The 23,083-nt window shown below is 35.1% G+C and overlaps 7 protein-coding genes across 7 annotated transcripts; all 7 read right to left on the minus strand.

The window, feature by feature from the left end:
- Positions 1–459: 459 nt before the first annotated feature.
- Positions 460–1,194, minus strand: TPHA0B00160 (uncharacterized protein; the record flags this gene model as incomplete). Its single annotated transcript, XM_003684074.1, has 1 exon — positions 460–1,194. The coding sequence occupies one exon, from the start codon at positions 1,192–1,194 to the stop codon at positions 460–462; it is 735 nt and encodes a 244-aa protein (XP_003684122.1).
- A 6,523-nt stretch (positions 1,195–7,717) lies between these two features.
- On the minus strand, positions 7,718–8,950 carry TPHA0B00170 (uncharacterized protein; the record flags this gene model as incomplete). The annotated part of the gene is made up of 1 exon (XM_003684075.1): positions 7,718–8,950. The coding sequence occupies one exon, from the start codon at positions 8,948–8,950 to the stop codon at positions 7,718–7,720; it is 1,233 nt and encodes a 410-aa protein (XP_003684123.1).
- A 1,424-nt stretch (positions 8,951–10,374) lies between these two features.
- TPHA0B00180 (uncharacterized protein) lies at positions 10,375–12,276 on the minus strand (the record flags this gene model as incomplete). The annotated part of the gene is made up of 1 exon (XM_003684076.1): positions 10,375–12,276. The coding sequence occupies one exon, from the start codon at positions 12,274–12,276 to the stop codon at positions 10,375–10,377; it is 1,902 nt and encodes a 633-aa protein (XP_003684124.1).
- Positions 12,277–15,049: 2,773 nt separating this feature from the next.
- On the minus strand, positions 15,050–15,994 carry TPHA0B00190 (uncharacterized protein; the record flags this gene model as incomplete). The annotated part of the gene is made up of 1 exon (XM_003684077.1): positions 15,050–15,994. The coding sequence occupies one exon, from the start codon at positions 15,992–15,994 to the stop codon at positions 15,050–15,052; it is 945 nt and encodes a 314-aa protein (XP_003684125.1).
- A 1,478-nt stretch (positions 15,995–17,472) lies between these two features.
- On the minus strand, positions 17,473–19,623 carry TPHA0B00200 (uncharacterized protein; the record flags this gene model as incomplete). The annotated part of the gene is made up of 1 exon (XM_003684078.1): positions 17,473–19,623. The coding sequence occupies one exon, from the start codon at positions 19,621–19,623 to the stop codon at positions 17,473–17,475; it is 2,151 nt and encodes a 716-aa protein (XP_003684126.1).
- Positions 19,624–20,270: 647 nt separating this feature from the next.
- TPHA0B00210 (branched-chain amino acid aminotransferase) lies at positions 20,271–21,467 on the minus strand (the record flags this gene model as incomplete). Its single annotated transcript, XM_003684079.1, has 1 exon — positions 20,271–21,467. One exon carries the CDS (start codon positions 21,465–21,467, stop codon positions 20,271–20,273), a length of 1,197 nt encoding a protein of 398 aa, XP_003684127.1.
- A 578-nt stretch (positions 21,468–22,045) lies between these two features.
- FMP10 (Fmp10p) lies at positions 22,046–22,792 on the minus strand (the record flags this gene model as incomplete). Its single annotated transcript, XM_003684080.1, has 1 exon — positions 22,046–22,792. One exon carries the CDS (start codon positions 22,790–22,792, stop codon positions 22,046–22,048), a length of 747 nt encoding a protein of 248 aa, XP_003684128.1.
- Between the last annotated feature and the right edge of the window lie 291 nt (positions 22,793–23,083).

Genomic DNA, 23,083 nt, shown 5'->3' on the forward strand with positions numbered 1-23,083 from the left:
GAAATTGAGAGCAGATTGGAAAATATGAAAAGAGGGTTAGAGCGTTAGAAGTTGCTGTTATGGAGTTACATCAAAGATTCAATTGTGCTTCATTAAACTTTATTTTTTTCTCGTTAAATCATTTTCCTTCGGCAATAGCAACGCTGGCAGCCACCTTAGACTTCCTTATCAGTAACCTCTTGGAAGAAGGAAGCGATGGTAACAATAAATTAAGTTACAGCCAAATTCCTCAAATAGTTATTGTTTGGGTTGCTGTATTCGTACTGAATTTGGTGATTTGGTATTGGCCTAATCTTATACGCTGTATCAAAAGAAGATGGGGGAAAAAAAAGGATGGTTTATTAAAGTTATCGATTATAAGAAAGATAACATATATGGTATATAATATTTTTATTGATATGATATATAATCACTTTTTATGCTATATAGAATTTAATATTAACATAATGGTTGGCTAACTCACAATGTTGAAGTTCCGGGCATAATTTCGCTGTATGTTGGAGGGTTAGGATAGCGGCGTGGTTTCCAGTCGTTGTTAGTATTTGATTCAGCTATAACAAATCCCATTTCTCTATAATGTCTACAATTAGTTCTCTTCCTTATGACACCCTCTTTGAGAAATAATTTTGCATTTTCCACACCACTGCCATATCTTCTCTCAGCTATATTTCTACAAACTTCTATCAGAGTTACAGGATTAGGTGAATTACCAGCAAACTTAATCAGGCGTTCCCAACGAGCTGTCCCAGACCTCTTTAATTCATATTGGACTGGATAATCAAGTAGACTAACAAAAATAAAAGGACTATATTTTAGCCCATCTTCGCAGCATTGAACGCAATATCTTATAAGTTTCATTGAACGGATTGCATCTTTCTGTGTACAGTTAATAAATATAACTGGAACATAAGTTTCCAGATTTCTGACAGTAAAGAAAGCCGTTTTTAGCAGAGGTGACACACACTGCTCCTGTTCAGTCAATGTCCCTAGCTCCATACGGTCTGGATATAAGGTTGGGGAAAAAGTATTCATTGTATTTATTTTGGATATTGTGGTGGCATTTATTTCTTGTAAATTGAGATTCAGGGTCGTTCTTTTCTTGGCACTGCTGATCCAGCAGGGTGTTGGAACTAGAAGTGTATTGCTTTTATCATTTCCAACAGCAACAATTACCTTCTTACTTGTTCTAAACATGTCCAATGTAGCAGTAATTGCAAGAGGAGTCTTCTTTGAAAAACTTCTCTCTTGATAATTTATGGCAACTTGGTATAAAACAGCACTAAGATGCGAATCGCTGATTTCTCCATAAACATATCTAATGGATAGTTGACACTCCAAGGCAAACTTTTGTAAGAACCAGTAGAACACTTTTTAAGAAATAACATTTAACACTTCAATGTTATATTGTTGGTATGATATATGTTTTGTTAATTGGGATACATGCATATACATGCAAGAATATGTTTTTGGCCGAACTTTAGTTTGCTTATATAGCACGCAAGGTGATGTTTCTTGAATAATATTTCCATAATAGTTGAGCGTATTTTAGAGCAATTTCCTTAGGAAATAAATACCATATATTTGAGCAACAATATATCGGTACAATTGTTTCCCTGACTTGCTGATTAGTATGATATTCTTGCTTGTCTCTTGATGTGACACTGCTACATCCATGGCCATCCGAAACTTTATTGCTTCTACTAAGTCGAACGCGTTGTCGCCGAGTACCTTACAGCGCAGCGCGCAAAGCGAAGAGCAAGCGAATGGAAGATGAAGAAGGTAGCTTGAAGCTAAAAAGCATTGCTATTATAGACAGACGTCAGGAATTAAGGATTGTGTGTGGAATATATTATCAGTAGTCTAATGGAGAGGGCGAAAGGTCATATATCTTAGAATATCTTCTGGATGACGTCTTACGAAATAAAAATTGGCATTTAGATAAAAAATTATACTTACCATTGTAGTCACTGGCTGTTAGCTCAAGTTCGCATGTGATAATAACTTTTGACAAAACAATATATTCCAGATAAACAGGAGGTTACCTTTTTACAATACTGAAACCTTCATTTATATTTAGGTATTTCCATTCTCCAATTTTGAATTTGACTGTCTCAAATAGCAAACTCTATTATAGGAACAAAAATCTGCTAGATATACTGATATATTTCATTTTCGATGAATACATATTTTTAATACGCTCTTCATAAAGGTAATCTCTACGGATTTTTATTTTTTGCACCGTATCTGCTATTAGAACATTGTTTTCAACATTTTAAAAAAAAAGTCAAATGGAATAAGCACTTACAATACACTGATGATATTTCCAATTATCTACATCTTTAAAAAACTTTGAGTGTGGTATGATGATACATGGTCGATTTTTTCCTAAAAAATATCTATAGTGAAAAACATAGATGTAGTCAAATTTCTTTGGTAAAACTGTAGTGCTTATTATTACCACATATAAGCTAATTAGTGGACCCTTAAGTAAAAATATATCATCTATTCTTTACAAACTTGTGCGGACATTGATACTTGGGTAAGAATACTAATTGACTCAAGCATTCAAAAATTAACATTTTTATTTCTGTTAGTTGATATGTTAGTCTTTATAACTTGGGATAAAAAACATAAGACCTGATACGACGTTACCAGAGGATCAAAAGCATGTTTAATAAAAAACATTAGATCAAAAAGCACCGCATGTAAAGGAGGGGAGATATGTTGAAGCAATTTATCATCAATAAATATTAATTGAATATTATTTGGCAGTATAGTTAAAATATCCTAAAGCTAATTCCACATAAGTATATGCATGTCGAGGAAAGTAATGCCCGTATGTCTGATAATCATATAAATATATTACATTAAGCACACTTTAAGTTAATTTTTCAATATTTATTGGTGTTGATTTGTGGTAGTATTGTCAGAAATAGAATGTGAGTTCCTTTTCATTTGTTGTTTCGTTGTTAAGTCTTTTACTGAATGGAACGTGGCAGGTGCTCTTGATTCGGAAGTACTTATTAAGATTTCACAGATAAATGTTACAAATTTAATGGTAATAGAAGGAAACTTGTGGTAACACTTTATACTATGTCCGTACAGATATTTTCGCAGGCGTCCATATGGATCAATTGAACCAAGATGTTTGCATATACGTTTCCTCATAAGATAATCACATCAAATATCATCTCAATATATACTTAGTCTGGTGCCGAACTATCACATACAGCAATTACAGCTGTGGCTATACGATCAAATATCCTCTATAAATAAAGTTACCTACCACTTCTGTACAATTTGTTACATCTTAATGAATTGGTTCATTCATTCTCTGAAGCGAGCATTGCAGTTTCTTGTTAGGATGATGCACACCTCTTTTGTTCCATGCATAAACCATTCAAGTAAATGTTCTAATAAGCAATTATTGCATGTTGTGATAAATCTGATAGAATCCTTGTAATTTTTGTCATTCATTATAGGACAAAATTGACATGCTGACAAACTTTATATTTTGTGAATTAAAAAATTTTCAAGATAATGTAGTTTTTTGATAGACGTTTCTGAATCATCATTGTATTAGCATTGAGCGTTAGCATTGGTACATATACCTATTCGTAAATGCCCCGATTTACTCGACTTGACTATTATTAACTTAAACTACGTCATAATAAATACCGTTTTTACCAATTTAGGTACTAGCCCAAATATAAATCAGATCCTAAATAATATTTTATACTTCTTACTTTTTACGAAATGAATTTCAGTAATCGTCTTAATATTTATTCAGATGACAAGAATTGCCAGATTGGTTTCTGTTATCTATTAGCGATATACATTAAAAATATTACTTTGACAAAATATTTCCATTCCATAATATTCTAGTTTCTTGGAATTTCAAGCAGCAGATAACAGAATTATCATTGAGCAGCATCAACAGTTATTTATATAGGTGTAAATAAGATAAAGAACACTGCTTAATTATTATATTCAGGCATAAAATCTTATGCTTGCATCTACCTAGGAAGCTGATTAAAAAATTAATCTCTCACGTCGTGGTTTGGAGCAGGTGTGACAAATATCAGTTTGAGAAGTGGAGGTGGTGTTGATATTCTTGTTCATTTTCATGTATTCTACTTGCTGCGGATGGATCGAAGATGGCTTCGATAGTATAATGGGGTGATTGTGAGAAGTGATCTCTAATGGAAGCATCATCACCGTTCAAGGAGCTTAGTATGTAATTGATAATAATTGGTTCTAAGTGAAAATATTCCTCAGGACGAATTGGATTGATCAATGCACGAATTATGGAAATGAAAATGAATGCAGATTCACCGCCATTATAATTTAGGTTTTTGAGTTTATTCATAATATTAGTGGAGCTGTGAGCAGTATTGGCTAGAGCCATAGCTTCTTGAAGTATATGATAAGAGTCTAAACCTTTATTATAATCATCTTGTAGTTCCTGGGGATAGAACTGAACAAGAACAAAGTGTTGAAACAGTGAGTTGAGACCTGAAATGTCATGCTCGGAGGGAGGTGTTTAATTTGCCCGTGTGATGGTGGAATGAGGTGTTGATATCCGTATTGGGCTAAGTGGCCAAATAAAGCTGTAATCCACTTGTAAAACGCATTTGTATTGAATTATCAGGAACCGAACGATAGAAATAAGTAGAATGGTGAGAAGGTGGTGTTAAATGTTCGTTCCTATGAGTGCCATTAGATGGCGTAGAATTTGTACCCAGATAAAAGGAAGTTGGTAAGCTTGATAATGTGCCTTTCTAGAAATTGCGTTGGAAAGGCATTTTGGTTTTTGTACGGTTTAACTGGGATGTACTCTCCCATATGATTTCTATGATACATTTGGGCACCGTTATCTTGTAATGGTTGAGGAGGTAAGGTGGAAGAATGTGGCACATAGCTATTAGCCGTTGGTGTTTCTCTTTTGTTTTCATCAATTTTTGTTGACTCATCATTTTTCAATGAATATTCGGCAGTGGCAGTGGAAGCGCCCATCAATTGTTCATTAATATTGAACTTATTGAATCTGTTTGTTAAAGAATCGGTGGTGTCATTTTTATGATGCCTTGGATCTAAATCAACAACAACGTGCCTTTTGTCGTGTTCCAAAAAAGGGCTACTATGTTAGTAGTAGAGATATGTAGAGAATAAACATCAGAATTAGTAAATACAGTATATAATACACTAGTATGCGCCGTTGTGCGTTGCCGTGTTCCTTTCCGTATCTGAGAAGGAGATTATTTAAATATGTATAAATATTGAGTAAAATATTTCTAACTACTGATATCAAAAATAATCGTTGTTTATATACAAAACATTTTTTCGACATGTCGCATTGTACGATGAGCATATAAATGTTTATATTAATAGGAATATACGTTCAAGACAACATAAATAAGAAATATGGATGGAGTCAATACAAATTATGAAATAAGACAATGGTACTTAAGGTTAAATTCAGTTACGCATTCAGCATTCTATCCCAAATGTGTCGTTTGTCTTTATGTAATTGGCAATTCATTAGTTGTCAGTATTTATTATGTTTTCCGTGGATATCTATATGAAATAAGTGATACATAAAAAATATAATTATACCAACAGACAAATGCCATTTAATATGCATCGCATTGGTAAAATACCTCGGTATCTGAAACGTTTATCAGATTAAGGAGATGGAATAAATAAATCACATAAATAGGATATCTTTTAATCTGCCTGATGTTCTCATTTGTAGTCTATGATAATACTCAAATAGATTAGATACGGAAAATACGATAAGCGATTATAACTCGACTAGTCGTACAAATAACTATTACAACTTAATGCTAATAGTATTAAGTGTTTCCAATAGTTCTGATTACTATCTTAGCAATATGAAAAATATTAACTTACTGTCTAATTGTACAGTGAAATGTCTCTGGTTGCATTTCGCTAGCGAGTATTGAAAGATAACAACCTATCTTGGATGGTAAGAATCATAAAATTTAATAGCGGTTGTCTAAACAGATCCATTCCTTGTTTTATAACATAGCCAGGTAAATAATTGCTAAAACGTTTCTTTATATCAGCATCTGACTCTTCGCTATTGTTACGATCAAATCATAAATTGCCATGTTTAGCTTTAGACGAAAAGTATAATACCAGTTCCTATAAAGGCTCTCGATAGCAAATCAGTCCCAATTGGCACTATAACATCCAACAAACTCATGGAAATACGATGCTATGACGCAGAATATACACCTATAGCTCTCGTTTCCAGTAAACTAAGCATCGCCAAGCCCTCCATCAACGGAAGTTTCTGCCAAAGACCTTTTTTAAAAGTAAATGTAAAGTCAGTTGATTGCCTTACATACATAACAGAAGAACTACCGATAATTTCTGACAGATTTCTAACATGTTCAGGCTTTGCTATCGCAGTGGTATAAGTACTTTGGAACAAGTTCTAGAAAATATGAAATAACTGAATTATTATCAGAAGAAATTGTTGGGATGCAAAGAGAAGAGGATAGAGTCGCCACTAATCCTCTAGCATTAGAGTGTGTGATGAACATCTTGAAATTTCAAATCATATTATGAAGTAGTCTGAGAAGATATGGATGTTTATATTCGTTGCAGTACCTTATCCTGTTTCTATATCCTGGACTCCTGCTCTTATAAATATTTGCGCTAACTTACGACCTCATTAAAATTATTAATCATCTTTACAAAAATTTCCTCAAATATATAAATATGTTGACCTGAAATAAAGTTTCATTCCCGAGGGCAATTTTATAGTCATCGTTGCAGCAATTGGAAAATTAAATTTTTGAGTTGAAATTGCCAAGATTGGAAGAGAAAGATAAACGTTTGGCTTATATTTATATGATAAACAGCAGTAAATAGCAACATCATGATAAGGTCTTTAATCAAGGACGTTTTTCTCTGGACAATGCAACCCAAGAAAATGTATTTTTCTCCATATAAATAGTGAGTTCCAATCATTGACAATACTGAAGTTACTACCGTTGTGAAAGGTTTGCTTACGAGAAGTTCTGGTATCTCATGGAACATTTAAGAAATTAATTTTTTAGTTTTCTTCAGAAAGGAAATATCTTGGGTTTCCACTTAGCAGCATCGTCAAAGGAACCATTTTTTGCAAAATCTTATATCATTTTTATCGTTAAGTTTTAGTTTAAAATAGTGTCAATATTAATACTATTTAGATATAACCTTTTACGATTGCATAATTCTAAAGATGAACACAGTTTAATCATTCGATGGATCTCTTTAGAATTTGAAATCAACTTCTTTAAATATTATATTAGAAGTGAATATTATTTTATATAACACATATCGGTGTTCGGATTACAATATCGATTTAATATGGAATTTAATAATCTCAATGATTCTTCAGATGATATTTTACGATGAAATTCCAACTGATTAGATACCTGTGACAATATCGATTAACTTAAATGTTAATAAATTGGTCCAGATATTATTCAATTTGATAACCAATTATAACTATTCGAAAAACACATAATTTTGCTCTATTCAAGTACTTGATCAAGGTTCATTCGAGAAGGCCATATTCAAGGAATATTATTTAACAGAAATTGTTTAAAATATTATTAATAGCAGTTATTATATTGTTAATTTAAATAGATATTATTTAACTTGTTGAAGAAATCGAATTACTTTAAGCAAAAATGGAAACTTATAATACAGCAACGTATTTTTCACCAGAATTCTTACCTGCTTCGATATCGGCCAACATTCCTGGGACATCTTCTAGACCTTTTTGGAAGACCTTAATTGGGATATGGTGAATTTCACCGTTGTTAATCTTCTCATTAATGAATTCAATAAATTCAATAGCATCCTTTCTGAAGTCTGGTAATGGTGGGATGACCATGTGTAGGAATGGAACTTCCTTACCAGTGGCACTGTATAATAAGAAGCCAACAATTTTAACGTTGTCTCTTCTGTTAGCTTCCTCGATATCGTCAATGCTTAAAGTGACTAATTGTAATAAAGTAGATTCTTCGGTCTTGGAGGCACATTGGTATAATTGGTTGATGGTTTCTTTGTTGGAAACGGCATCGACTAATTTGGTAACATTTGGATATTTGGTAGTAATTTGAGAGATAACGTCTTCATCGTGGTAGTCAAAAACTTCAGTGGCACCATAAGCCTTTAATTGTTCTTCATGCTTCTTGGATGCAACGACAACGATGTTGTTGAAGGCGTTTAATTTCTTAGCCAATTGGATCAATGGCTGACCTAAAGCAGTAGCACCACCCCAGATTAATAGGTCAGTTTTCAATTGAGCTTCAGCAGGTTCCCATTGCAATTTAACTTTGAAAGTGTTAGTTAAAGCTAAACCGGCAGTGGTTAAAGAGACTGGGAAGGAGACAGCACCTTCCAAGGTGGTGACTGGGCCAGCTGGTAAGTCCTTCTTGGCCAAAGAAATGTCCTTGGCAGGTCTGTAACAGATCTTGGTATCAATAGCAGCGTATTCAGCGAAGGCACCGTTTTCTGGGTGTTTAACAGAAGCACCGTGAATGAAACCGTAAACCTTGTCACCAACTTTGAACTTTTCAGTATCGACACCGGCACCTAACTTGACAATTTCACCGGCAGCATCACAACCCAAAATAGCACCTTGTGGACCAATTTTGTAGGCAATATGTTTCCAGTCAGTTGGGTTACCAGCAACGGCAAGAACCTTGATTAAAGCGAAACCTTCTTCAAGTTCTGGAACTGGGATGTCAGACTTGACAACTGGTTTAGATTCTTCAATGACAACGGCTTTCATAGTAGATGGCATTTCTGGTTTAGTTTGCGTGGCTTTCTTGGCAGTTTTTTGAGTAGAAGCGTTTTGAGTAGCTTTCTTGGATTCCTCTTTTTTGGAAGACTTCCAGAACATAATTTTATTAACAATAGACATGTTTGAAATTTAGATAAGGTTACAATGTAGAATATGGAATTCAATTGAAGTATTTATACCGACCTTTTATTTTTAGTTGTGAATATAATATTAGACAAATATTTCACTTTTCGCTCACCCTTAACGATTTTGCTTACTAATTGGAAAAAGGTATCAAAAAATTTGAATTAGAAATAAAAATTTCTAATAGAGGAAGTAGACGTTATCGCTAAGTACAATTAGTGATTAAACGAGTATAAAATACAGATGAGAGACGTTCAAGAACGATACTATCAACTAGGAATTCAATTGAAAGTGGAAAAAGAAAAAAGTTCTTAATAATCAGAAATACTCAATTGTTTATATATCTTGAATAAAACTTGTCGATTAGAAATTGTTTATAAGACCGTCTATTACTGAGTATATATATAGTTTTGTCAACAGCAAAACATGCAATGCTGCACAGCAATGGCTTATTTTTCATTGATAAGCAAGCTGTTGTAGGCGTAGCGGCTGGACACAAGATCGGAATGCATAAAAGCTGAAGTTTCTTGCATCGTTCGCCATCTGCAGACAGGGCATTTCGACCTAGCATGCCCAGTTTGCTGTCAAATTTGTTTGCTACTCTTGTTCGATGTTTTCATTGTTCTTGTGTGCGTTCTGGCAGTTTGGGGAGGGCTGCAGCCCTCCCCAAACTGCACACTACTGGAACAGGCATACATGTTCGCCGGAGTTTCGTGGAGCAGAAGCAAAGGTTTTGCTTGAGCTTGAGAGTTTCTTCTCGTGGCTGTTTGCTGTCTATCCATTGTCTCTTACGAAGCAATAGCGCCCGTCTCGAGCAAAGAACAGCCTGCATATCACAGCAAAAAGTGCACAGCCAAACCGTCGCCCCACCATGAGATCCAGCACGTTCGTGCGGGCGTGGCGGGGCGTCGCCCAAATTGAAAGCGAAGAAGTTTCAGAATTTGCGGCGAATGTTGTTTTCACGCCACTGACTTCTTCATCGTTTGCTGCGCTTGGGAAGGTTTGTTGCTAAATTGGTCTTGCTGAAGGTTGTTTTTCTAGAAGCAATGGATGTTTCTTGAATTGATAAGGGCGACAACGACACACAGCTGTGTAGTTGGATGGCGGAGACACAAATGCAGTGGTGCCAATGCGATTGGGTTTGCTAGTTGTTCAGGGCTGTCGACGGCACACGATGGTGGTTAGCGCAGGTGACGATGACCAAAACGTTTTCGAAGTGTGCTGCTTTTCGGTGTTTTGTCGTGATATTTTTACGTATCCGCTTCCGGACGTGTTAAAAAGTGTTTCAAGTTTGCAGCGCTTGCGGCAAAGGGCAGGCCCGGGTAATGAATCGCATGTTGTAGAGACCTTTCCAGTCATCGCAATAACTTTAGACGTGCTGTACTTGTGGTATATGTGATGTGTTGTTTATATTTATGTTTCTATTTAAAGATACGTTCACGCAGAACTCTGAATTTTGCATACCGATCGCCGATGTAACTTCTGCGATCTTGGCCGATGTTCTCTTCCTCGCAGTCCGTTGGGCTAAAATCTCTCTGATCGTACGCCACTGAGTTTGACAACTTCCTGTCTCTTAACAAAAATGAAGACACTAGCATTGGGATGACTAGCACGAGACACACAATGTTTAGGATCCGCCACACGCTGCCGTATGAGCTCACCAAATGCTGGCGAACCGCCGTATGCCATTTGTATTGTTTGATGAATTTGATAGGCGAGTCAAACGCCGAATCTGCCAGTGTGACATTCCCAATTGATTTTTCGAGACGGTGTGGTAAGAGATTAGACCAAATGGCACCGGCCACTGCAGCTCCAAAGGCCGTGCCAATGTTACCAATGGCTAAAAATAAGGCTGTGACAATGGCTAGGTTCTGGTGTGAATTCGAGGACGCTTGGAGTGAGGCCTTCAATGGTGATTTGATGAACCCGTAACCGAACCCGGAGAGACAAGAAGCTGTTATGATTCCACTTCGACTGCCCAATCCGCCATTGTAGTGGACATATAGTCCATAAACCACAAACCAAGATACACAGCCGATAACGATAAATATCTGAGTCCGCCTAATCTTGACAATAAACAACCCAAGACAACATGCCGTGATAACATTAACAAACGACATCAAAGAGTTGATTCGGGTGCCTGATTTGGTAGTCTGATCGACGGCAACTAATAAAAATGTGTACAAATATGTGTCGTTTACATACAAACAAAATTGAATGAAAAATGAAATGGAGAGGGCTGAGTAGATCCCTCGATCACTAATTAAGTCCAGCCTTAAAATTGGATATCTTGAGAATTTCCATTCCCACACGCTAAATATTGGCAGAGCCACAACCCAACCAACTACTTCTGGCACTATGAAATTTGCACTATTCCATTCCCTGTGCAGTCCTCCGGAGGTCGTAAATGGAACTAATATTAAAGCAAATACCGCGACTAGCAAAACCAATCCGATAAAATCCAATTTCCAAATAAATATATCAATTAAGTATTTTTTCCATGCTATTTCACTGGGTTTCTCGAAGATCTTTCTGATTTTCTCGTTGTTCTTCTTTGCCATGTATCTCATATGGTAAATGCATACAAAAAGTGGAATACAAGACGCAGGAAATATGATAGCCCACATGCCTAGACCCCATTGCCATTTACTGCCAAGATCACTAGTAATATTACCACTAACCCAAGTATTTATTATTGCTGGTAACATCGGAGCATTTTCTGCGACTACTCTCCAATTCAGGTTCGAAAAATCTGCCATATAAATTTCACACAATAATACGATTCCGGCATGACCAATACCATAAATACAAGCACCCACTGCATATTTTGCAACTGATGTTGCTTGTGATGAAATAATAGTACCTACGACATAAAAGAGTATTGAAATCACCATTGAAAATTCACGGCTAAATATGTCAGAAGCTCTTGCAAACCAAATCTGACCAGCAGAAGAAGTGACACGGTTGATGCATGTCACAGTTGAATTTAACGAATGTCTATTGAAAGATGAAGTTGCTAATGTTTGGTATGTGGGACGAACATTACCATCTAAACCATATGCATAATAGATAACAAACAATGAAAAGTAAATTAGAAATTTTTGGAAAGGGTTGGCATAGTACTTTGCATATATTTCCATATTGTAGACTCCAGTGGAACTTACTGCGGGCTTGAGTTTGTTTGTGGTGATCTCTTCAGATGCATTACTCTCAGTTGCATCTTTATCACTCAAGATTTTATTTCTTATCTGATAGTCTTCTAATTTTATGTCGTCATTCACTATTTCATCGGAATTGATATACATATCTTGTTTATGAGACATCTTTTCAAAAGTTACTCCAATCAGAAAAATGTTTAATCCTATAAACAGATAAAAGAACTATTTATATTGCTACTAATGATTGAGATATCGAATTAAAACAATGATAATGGTTTTGTGGACTTGTATTTAAACCTATTCCTTCAATAACTTTTTAAAAATTTAGATGGTGCTAAGATTCATCAACTTGCTATCTAAGATATATTCATATATGATAAGCAACAGGAAATGTACTTAAATTTGGAACCGACTTAATAGGAACTTTCAAGGAAATTAAAGAATCTGACTTCTTATATATATTAAATTGGGTTTACTTTTATATTTCATTTTTGAATAATGTTGGCAGTTGACATTATAAGAGGTTAACTTATCGCTTTATTAATAACCTTCGAACAGTTTCCTCCAGGATAGCATTATCCAATTCACTGAAATTATCCGTAAGTTTGATGAATGGTTCCTTATCATATTTGGCAATGACGTTGAATAAAAATCTGTTTGATTAGATTCAAGTAAATCGACACCCTGACTATTTAACGAAGCAAAGAGTATTTGGTCAAAGTAGTCGCTAATGTCAATTAACAAAACAGGCACGATTGTGGAGTGTACCAATGGCATCTCGTCCTCGAACCATAGTTATTAAAAAGATCTGAAGCCTGGACAATGTATACCCCGAAATTATGACAAAAATATTTACAAAGCATCCTTTTACGGTGGAAACTACAACCAGAATACTTTTTCGATATTATGGAGTTTTTCCATTAAAGAGTTATTATGCATCTTGAACTATATGTGTATGAAGTGAGAGTTTAAAAGTAATATTTCTATATTACATTCGAATTAATTACGGGCATAGAGAAGAGTATTCGAAATTTTCCAACAAGGTTAATACTAGAAAACTTCCCTTGAATTACTTGATAAAATATACCGTCTTTGTAAATTCCAAATATATGATTAAAAATCGTAAGGTAAACTATTCGTTTATAATTAACAAACTTAATATTGCACCTAAGTATGACTTAAATAGGTTCAATCTTCGAAACAAAAAACATATTGATATTGACAGTATTGCACTAAAAAGACGAACTTTTTTCAGTAGTAGTTGTAATGCCGAATTGTGATTCATTTATTTTCTACATTCTTGATTATTATATGATAAACACACACCTCAGGCTGTGATAATGTCAACAATAGCATGCTACGCTTAGAACCAGTATTAATGAACTAAGATGTCAAACAATAGAAAATCAAGTCTGATTCGTTATAAATGTTTTATTGGCGTACACCACCTGAAACCTAAATTTACAAAAGAGGTTGTTCTAAATAGAGCCGGGCATAGTCATTAAACGATGTGCAGTTGTTAATAGTGTATAGATCTAAATTTGTTAACTCAAAAAAGGACTAATCAAAGTAAATAGATATGATTTTTCTTATTTATCTGCGTAAGCTCAAGATGGTTCTGAAAACTTCTGCTGAATCAGTGCAGAACCTCTTGTTTCAATTGATTTAGATAAAGTAATAAGGCAACCATTAATTACCTCAGGGAATCAACAATTAAGCAGAATTGGTATTCAAGTTACTAGTTGTAATTTTAATGACTGGTAGAGTTGGATATTAGAAATGGTTTAGGTTCATTTAATGGGTAAGAAACCGTACCAACATGTATTAGTCTTGTAACATTTTACTAATTATGCCTTAGACAAAACTGGGTGCAATTTAAAATTGATGAGACATAAGTTTCCTTCCAATAGGTGAGACTCAAGTGACCCTTTACCACTAGCTACAGTGATATATTTTAAAATTTAACATAGACTATCTGAGATGTTCAACTTATTGTAGTGTCTAGACTGTCATCCCGTTTCTTTACAAGACAAGAAACTTTTTTAATTCATAGTCTGAGGCCTTTTCGAACCCGAATGTTCTTCGTGTTAGACATAAACTAACATAACTTTGTGAAGGGGCCATTGAAATGGTTAAGTGTCTCTTTGCTAGAACCTCTTGATTGTCTTCAAACTAAATCAAACCCTTCGTCATTAGGATAAAATATAGCTACATTCATACGCACAACTATCTTTAAAAGTTTTGAAGTGGAGAAGTAATATCCATTGGTTTTTACTCAGTAAATAAGTGACACATGTTTGATTAGTTATGATCCCTTGTTCAGATGATGAACTCTCGAGGTAACCATCTTGGATTCCATATAAAATGTTATTGTTTATTTCCGTTAGTCCTGCTATGTGACGTTAAGGAAAACTAAAGTGGCAGAAGCCGCATTATCAAACAATTGTGCTCTGAATATATATAATAACAGTTATGAATATTAAAGAAGAAATGTAGAGATTTCGAAACAATACTAAACTATACTCAAACAATGGAAGTTCAGTTAATTAATTTTTATTCTTAGCGCAATTGAGTAGTAATTGATAATTGAATAATAAATGATCATGATATTTAATATCAATATAGCTTTGAACCGGGCACTATAATGATAAATAATCTTTGAAAGTGCAGTTAGAAACGTTATTAATTAAATTGCTTACAGCTCAAGTATCCTGGTTTATAAAAATTCTCAGGCATGAAAACTACTACAATGAACTAAGTATTATTTTTCATTTTAATATATTTAATGACACTTCTGGTTATTTGTTACTCCTACATTGTTCTATTGTGCTATTAATAATATCATTTATTAATCGGTATTCTATCTATATGTGAATCTATAAAAATGAATAAAAAAATCTATATTCGAATAAACATTGTGTTTAAAGTGTTAAAGAATTTAACATTGAGTGAAAACTGTAACAGTGTTTGTTTCAGTTACGCTCACAACAGCAGTCGTGGTGGTTTCGTCAACCATATAACTAGTAGTAGATATATCAATATCACCATCAGCTTCAACAACAGCATCATAAGAGACAATCATTTTCATCATAACACCATGGTATTCTACGCTGGTAGTGTATGCAGCAGGGACAGAAACTGATTGAGCAGTAGAACTTGTTTTCGATGACGATACTGATGAAGAAGTAGTAATAGATGAAGATGCTGAGGATGAGGCTGAACCTAATGAAGATGAGGATGGACCTGATGAAGATGAGACTAGAACTGATGAAGAACCTGGGGTTCTCATGAAGTAAATGGTAGTGGTAGTGGTGAGGTCATCAGTACCGACAGCGGTGGTGATTAAGGAAGAGTACAAATCATCGTAAGAACCGGTCCAGGCAGTAAGGGAAGTAGTACGGACAATGTGAGCTGGTGTCTTGACATAGTAGATAACATTTTGAGTTTCAATACCGTCAGCACCAGTGACAATGGCAACGGAAGTGTCATAAGTAGTGGTGTATGTGAAACCACCGTTTCTTAAATCAGTAGAGAAGCTGACTGGACCTGGGGTTCTCATGAAGTAAATGGTAGTGGTAGTGGTGAGGTCATCAGTACCGACAGCGGTGGTGATTAAGGAAGAGTACAAATCATCGTAAGAACCGGTCCAGGCAGTAAGGGAAGTAGTACGGACAATGTGAGCTGGTGTCTTGACATAGTAGATAACATTTTGAGTTTCAATACCGTCAGCACCAGTGACATTGGCAATGGAAGTGTCATAAGTAGTGGTATAAGTGAAACCACCGTTTCCTAAAACGGTAGAAAATTCAGTTACTGTTTCTGTAGCGGCTTTAATTAAAGCTGGAAATATCACAGCTGATAATGCAAATAAATTCATTTGCATTTTTGTTATCCTTTTGTTAATATTTAACTCTCTAATTATCGTCTTTAAGTAACAACAAAATATCAGGAAAATATATATATTTTGATTTCAGTAATATAACAATGAGAAAGTAAAATTATGTCTTGTTTATATATAAATCGATGACATTTTGCGTAAAGGATCTCAACAAATTTAAATACAGAGTAGCGCCAATTACTACACCAAAAAGTAGGTAAATTGAAAAACACATGTAGTGGTATCTTAGAAATAAACCTCCAAACGACTGCAAAATGATCTGGTAAATAATTGTATTGATTTGAAAGGTAGTCTATAATCAAATTTACCGTAGAATTTGTGAAAATGCAATAATTGAGTTCTCAATATATCACCCATTCGTCATCAAGCGAACAAAACTGTAAAATTCCATGTTTCTGTTTACAAATAATAATTGCTGATGTTGTCCTTATCTTCCTTCACATCTTCTCAGCTTTCGAAATGCAAACGATTCAAAATATAAAAACAATCGTGAATATGTACCATCCTTGAGTTTTAATTCTGCTTAAAATAATATCGATACCAAAAGTCATTTTAATCGTCGTTAAAAACTTCGTTTTTTGGTCCTCACTGACCTCTAAAATATTATAAATTTCAGAATGTGTTTAATGAATCCTGTAATCGTATAGTATATAGATATGATTACAATCGTTCCTAGAGATGGAACTATCTTGATCTTAGTATCTTTCATTAATCGTTACAGGTGCCTTTCCTAAACGAACAAGTCGTACCTTGTCCTTTTCGATGCGATGAGATCGCGAAATCGGAAGAAGTGAAAAATTTTGAATGGAAAGAATTTAGTACCTAAACGAGATGACATTGAGATCTGGAGATTGTGACTGTATTTTGTTATATTGTATCAAGTAAATGCTGTTTGACGCTAATTACATTTACTTGTTCTCGATAGAAAACCTTGGGGTGAATGTACATTAGAGAACCTGAACGAGACTCCATTTAGACCACCCTCTGAGATACATAAGGAATATATAGGGCTGGTTAAGTTCTTTCATATGTTCGATACGAAAGAACTAGATTACATTTTGTGTACTGCTTCAGAATATGTTACCATATATACCATAATGATTAGTAGTACGTATGATTCAGTATTGAATATTTTTTTTTTGCCATATTTTACTAAACTGTGTAAGATGTTTCTATACAGTTCATTATTGAGATCGTAAGAATAACTGACTTGGATCATTCCGTATAAATTCTATTTTATTGACTAGAACAGATTATTATAGCTAGAGCAAGTTAATGTAGCGATATGACCTAGACGATTTTATTTCGATTTGGCGTTATTTACTCTCTTTATGCTTCAAATTATATGAATTGATACAATTAAATTTTTTAAAAAATTAGAATTATCTTCTTGAACAGCACATTGAATGCACAATAAATAGTGCTGTTATACTTGTGGGACTATGCTGGGTAAATATTGCTTTTCACCATACTTGGTATTCTTCAAAATAATGTACAACCTTCTCTGGATGATATATCATCAACTGAGCAGTACTATTACGAATACCATCGACAAAAGCTGGAGGAGTGCACGCTAGTATTGCTAAGGAGCCTTCCAAAGCAAACTCTTCTTTTAATATTTCAGTTGTATTAGGTCTACCATTATGAAAAGTTGCAAAAGTTGACAGTTGTTGTTCAAATTCAGAAACTGAGTTGCTAAATATACTTACTGAATCTCGGCTCCCGTAATCATCTGAAACCAAAGATAGATCATCTAATTCTATTGGTTCTGCTCTTGGCTTTGTGATGTATATTAACACTTCAATCGAAGTATTTTCTAACATAAATAACTGATTTTTGTAGGAAAGTAGAAATGAGAGTTCTCTGGCTGAGATTATTAATTTGATTCTTTTTTTCATTTCAGACGAAAACTTCTTTGATAATTCAATGGCATGCATTAAAGGACCTGGTATACCACTACCTCCAGCATATATGAGTATGTTATCAAATCTATGAACATGTGCACTTGAACCATATGGTCCCTCTAATGATACTTTCATCATATAATTTCCACCAGCGTCGTTAATCTTCTTATGTAGACGCCTTGTTAAACCTGTTTTGGCTTTTATAATAATTATAATTTCATTTCCAAGATCCATTACGGTAAAAGGATGAGATTGCCAAAATATTAAAGGATCCATAAAATATGCAAACACATATTGACCTGGTTCACAATGCCATTGCTTTCCATTCTTAGGGATATTTATATGTATCATATCCTCCCCTCTTGTTTGAAGTTTTGCTATAGGAAAACCAAAAGTAATAATCCGTGCTATTCTAAATATTCTTTCGGTGATCCATATAACCATAGCTGAAATAATCCAATCTTTCCAGCCAATGTGTTCTACATGTTTCCAACAACTGTAAAAGAATAAACTAGCCATCAATATATGGGTATATAAAAATGTCTCATAATAGTGTTTCCTCAAAAAGCCAAAAGACATAATTATTATTATGCAACCAAAAAATATCGCCGCTACACCAAATCTCCAAAATGATAACTTATTTGAGGAAATGAATGTTTGATTCAACATTGCATATACTGAGTACGAAATTCCATGAAGCATGGCATCGAGTATCATCATTCTACCAATCCATTTATGAAGTGTAACGAATGTTGAATAAGTAAATCCTGTTAAGTGCATAAATAAATTGTTCCTTACACTGAACAAAATGATTAATGGGAAATGTGCAAAAGCTAAAATGCCAGTCCTGTCAGCGAAATAACGTGCTACTTGGATTCCTCTGCTTTTGAATATAATATTATATGGATCAAATTCATATGAAATAAACAACACTATTAAATGCAAAATAAGATACCCACATAGCATCATAGCTTCGCATGATGTCGGTAACAGACCTGTTATGTATCTGTTAAAGGTAAAATAATCGGCATGCTTATGAAATAAAGTTGGGATGATGAACCTTCCTCTAAATTTATTGATTAATTTATACTTATGAAATAGCAACTTGAATGCATTAAAGTTTAAGAAATTTATAATACTTATAAGTGTTATAACAAATGCAAAATAAAAGCAAATAGCTAAACCGAAGTCTTGGCTTGTGTCTAAATTTCTTGAGAACCCATGGTATGCATGACCAAGTCTCCGCAGCTTCTTCACAGAAACTTTTATAGGATGATAGAAGATCTCGTCAGTGTTATCTTCGATCGATGCAATGTCCGCTAGGAATTTTGTGCCATTTTCTATACCAAAGTAATATTGCTCTAAACTGATATTTGCAGATCTCTTATCGACATAGGAGCATAATACTTGGACGTACAGAAGACTCTTTTCAAATGTGGATACCTGTTTCGTTTCCGTAGTTACTTCTAAATTAATCATATCCTGAATACACATAGCCCAAGAGTCAAATGCTGGAGGATATTGACAAATCAAAGCATAATAAGCCGTATGTTCATGATCAAACCCCCAATTTAGTGTGTTCAGATGTGCTGCACAAGATGCAACAGCATTGTGTTCCCAAACATCTTTTCTGGCAGTTTTCAGAGGAATCTTCTCATCGCAAAAAGCAACTATACTGTTCACTATCAAAAGAAAAGCAATTAAAAGCATAACAAAACCAATTCTATGGTATCCAAAATAACCTCTAAATATATGATTGCTCTTAAATCTCTATAATTTTGTATTTTGCAAAACGGGTAAAGGTGTAGGGTATGATCTCTCAGTATAGTAGTTTCTCTATCAACATCAAATGTTTCGATCACTAAATGCAAAACTAGTTACCGATATTTCATAACACACCAAGATGCATGTGAATATACTGTTACGGTAGCAAGCAGGCTCATTAGTAACCGTAAGACTGAGATTTATTTAAACATATCTAGTTAATCAAAGTATCTTATACTTTCAAATATTGAGATTTGTAACGAATGCTCATCGGATTTTTCAAAATTGGGTGCAATTTAAAAAATCTTAACTGAGACTACAAAAGTATAAAAACAATCACTTTTAGATGTTAACTGGGCGCCCATTGGTTGTAAGTTTCTTGACCTCTAAAGTCACAAAGTGGTCTTCATCTTATGAGGCATAACAGTTCAGACTTTCCCCAACCTCAAGTAGGTATTTTTTAAAAGCAAAAGGTGCTAGGATGAATACATTGTTGAAAAATGCAGAACAAACGCAGAGAGACTCTTGAATAATAAAAATCTATATTTGTGGATATATAATATATGAAAGTTACAAGTTGCTGAGTAATGTTCTTAATTTAGGTCTGCAACTACCTGTGACCAATTGGAGTGCTTTGTTCTGCCGTATTGGATGTCGGCGATCCAGGAGGCTACTTGTTTAGTTAAAGCACCAGATTGCTCACCTGGTAACAATGGAACGTTAATCAAACTGTCTTTCCAACCGATCTCTTTAATTGGTGACACAACTGCAGCTGTTCCTGAACCAAAAGCTTCTATTAACTCACCTTTAGCAGCTCTTTCAGCTACTTCATGGATTGAGTAGTAACGTTCATTGATTTCCCATTCATTAGGGTTTAGATTTTCTCTAGCTAAGGTTAATACAGAATCTCTGGTAACACCTTCCAGAATGGTACCATCTAATGGAGCAGTAACCAATTCTTTCTTACCCGTTTTTGAATTCTTAAATGCAAAGAAAACGTTCATTGTGCCGACTTCAGTGATGTACTTTTCTGGACCGAACAACCATAGATTCTGTTGGAAACCTCTGGAAGCGGCTTGTAATTGTGGTAAAATACATGGAGCATAATTAGCACCTAGTTTTTTGTCACCGACACCACCTGGCCAAGCTCTAGTAGCATAGTCTGTGGCTTCCAGTCTGACGGCCTTGAAACCAGTTTTATAATATGGACCTACTGGGGAATTGATAACGAATAACATGGCCTTGTCAGGGACACCAACACCAAGAGTGTCGGTAGTACCAATCAACGTAGGTCTAATATATAGTGAATAACCTTGGCCTTGTGGTACCAAATGCTTGTCTTGCTCGATTAACTTACCGATCAACTTAACTAACTCATCGCTGTTAAATGTTGGCAAACAGATTCTTGCTGCAGATTTGTTCATTCTCTTCATGTTCATATCAGGTCTGAATAAAGTGATTTTGTTATCTGGGGTTCTATAGGCCTTCATACCTTCGAATAATTCAAACCCATAGTGAAACACACAAGATGCTGGATCCAGAGATAAGTTGCCGTAAGGTTTAATAACTGGATTAGCCCAACCTTTCTTAGCATCCCACTCGATTGTCAACATATGATCAGTGAACGTGCTACCGAACACCAGTTGGTCATTTGGTTTTGGAGAGGATTTTTCACTGACCTGTTTCACAATCAATTTGGAAGCATCTAATTCAGCTAACTTTCTAACAGAATAAAATCTCTTCGAACCTGCAAAAACAGTCTGACTCCTAAAAAATTGGTTTCTTAGCATCTTCAAAAACCGTAACTATTCGTGAATTGGGGAGTATATGAGAACGCAAAAGGAGCCTTTACTTAATGAGTACAATTCAATTACACTCGATTTTAAACTGGTCGTTATAAAAACAAAAACAGTATGAACCCAATTGTCAAATTTGCACCATTGACAGATCTATCCGCCTTCCTGGCTCTTATATATATGTGTGTCTGGGTACAACAGATCAAAGGAACTGGTGAACGTTTCTCGATGACTAACTTCTTGAGATCGAATTTTCACCTTCTGAGCAGCTGAGCTTTAAGGCTGGAAAATTCCCTCAAGGCCGCTTCCGGGCCTGTAGTCGCCGGTCGCCGGTTTGCCAGGCACCTGGGACCTGGGACGCTGGGACGCTGGGACACTAGGACACTGTCATCTGGTATCTAGGAGCTGCTACGTCACAATATCCGGTGACAGTGTTATTGTTCGTGGCATTGCTGAGGTCGTGGTGCGTGCAGATATCTATTTACATGGTTCTTATATCTACAAATATATATGATATGTCTTTGGGGTAAACTGTAAAAACTATCTAGCGAGATACAAGCTATGACGCTAAATCAAGTCGAGAAGGTCCCGCGAGCTGACACGAGCTTTCTCTCTCCAGTCTGGTCAAGCATTTCAATGGATAATTTGATGTTGTTGCCGAACTCTTCGACTTTGGTGGTGCGAACTACAACGAATTGATTGGCTAAAGTTGGGAGCTTGTAAGACACCGTGATGTCCTTTATGCCCTTTGGTACCTTGTTCTTGATCAGTTTCACACTCTCTCTCATCTGGTCCTCGATAACAGTGGCAAGGATCCCACCGTGGATCAAGAACGGATACCCAGTCAATTTCATGCCCAGGTGGTATATTCCAATCGTCTCTTTAGTCTTTGGGTCGTAATAGAACTTAGGTGGAATAGCAATGGCACCAGGAACACTTAAAGTATCCGATATTAATTTTTTGCCCTCGGTTGTGTCCTTATTCGAATTAGCTACAGAACTGCTGTTTTCTTTGTATTGCACTGGGAAAACTTCATGGTACCCCTTAGCCTCAAGTCCTTTGACAACGTCTAAGTTCATTAGTCTGTTGGTCAAATTTAATTTGTATTTATTAACTTCTTCGCTGTCCGAAGGTAGCTTATCGTATCTCCAATATGCTACCAGGTCGGTGTATGTCATATGTTGGGTTAGTAACCATCCGCTAAAGAAACTGACCCCAAATACAGTATATGGAATCCATCTCCTTCTAGGAGCATTCGTCACAAACTTTGTCTGAGTATACGTTCTCTTGAACAATTGTCCAACAGATCTTCTAAACATTTTCTTTCTTAGTTTCACTAAACGATGTAAGTTACGAAGCAATATCTAATCTCGCCACCTTCTTTTAGTAAATAGCACTTATGTATATCTAGTGGATGAGCACAATTGGAATATGAAACTATCAAAAACAATGTATTCTCCTTTCACTACTCTCTGAAATACTTCCTTATATCCTTTGTGTTACCAGAATGCGTATTCTCAAATATTCGGTTTTACGATATTTCAGATTTTTCAGCTTAAAGCAATCAGATCAGTATCATCAATTTTATAAATTGCATTATTGATGATAGA

Source organism: Tetrapisispora phaffii, chromosome 2 (genome assembly GCF_000236905.1).
Source record: "Tetrapisispora phaffii CBS 4417 chromosome 2, complete genome".
Classification (NCBI taxonomy): domain Eukaryota; kingdom Fungi; phylum Ascomycota; class Saccharomycetes; order Saccharomycetales; family Saccharomycetaceae; genus Tetrapisispora; species Tetrapisispora phaffii.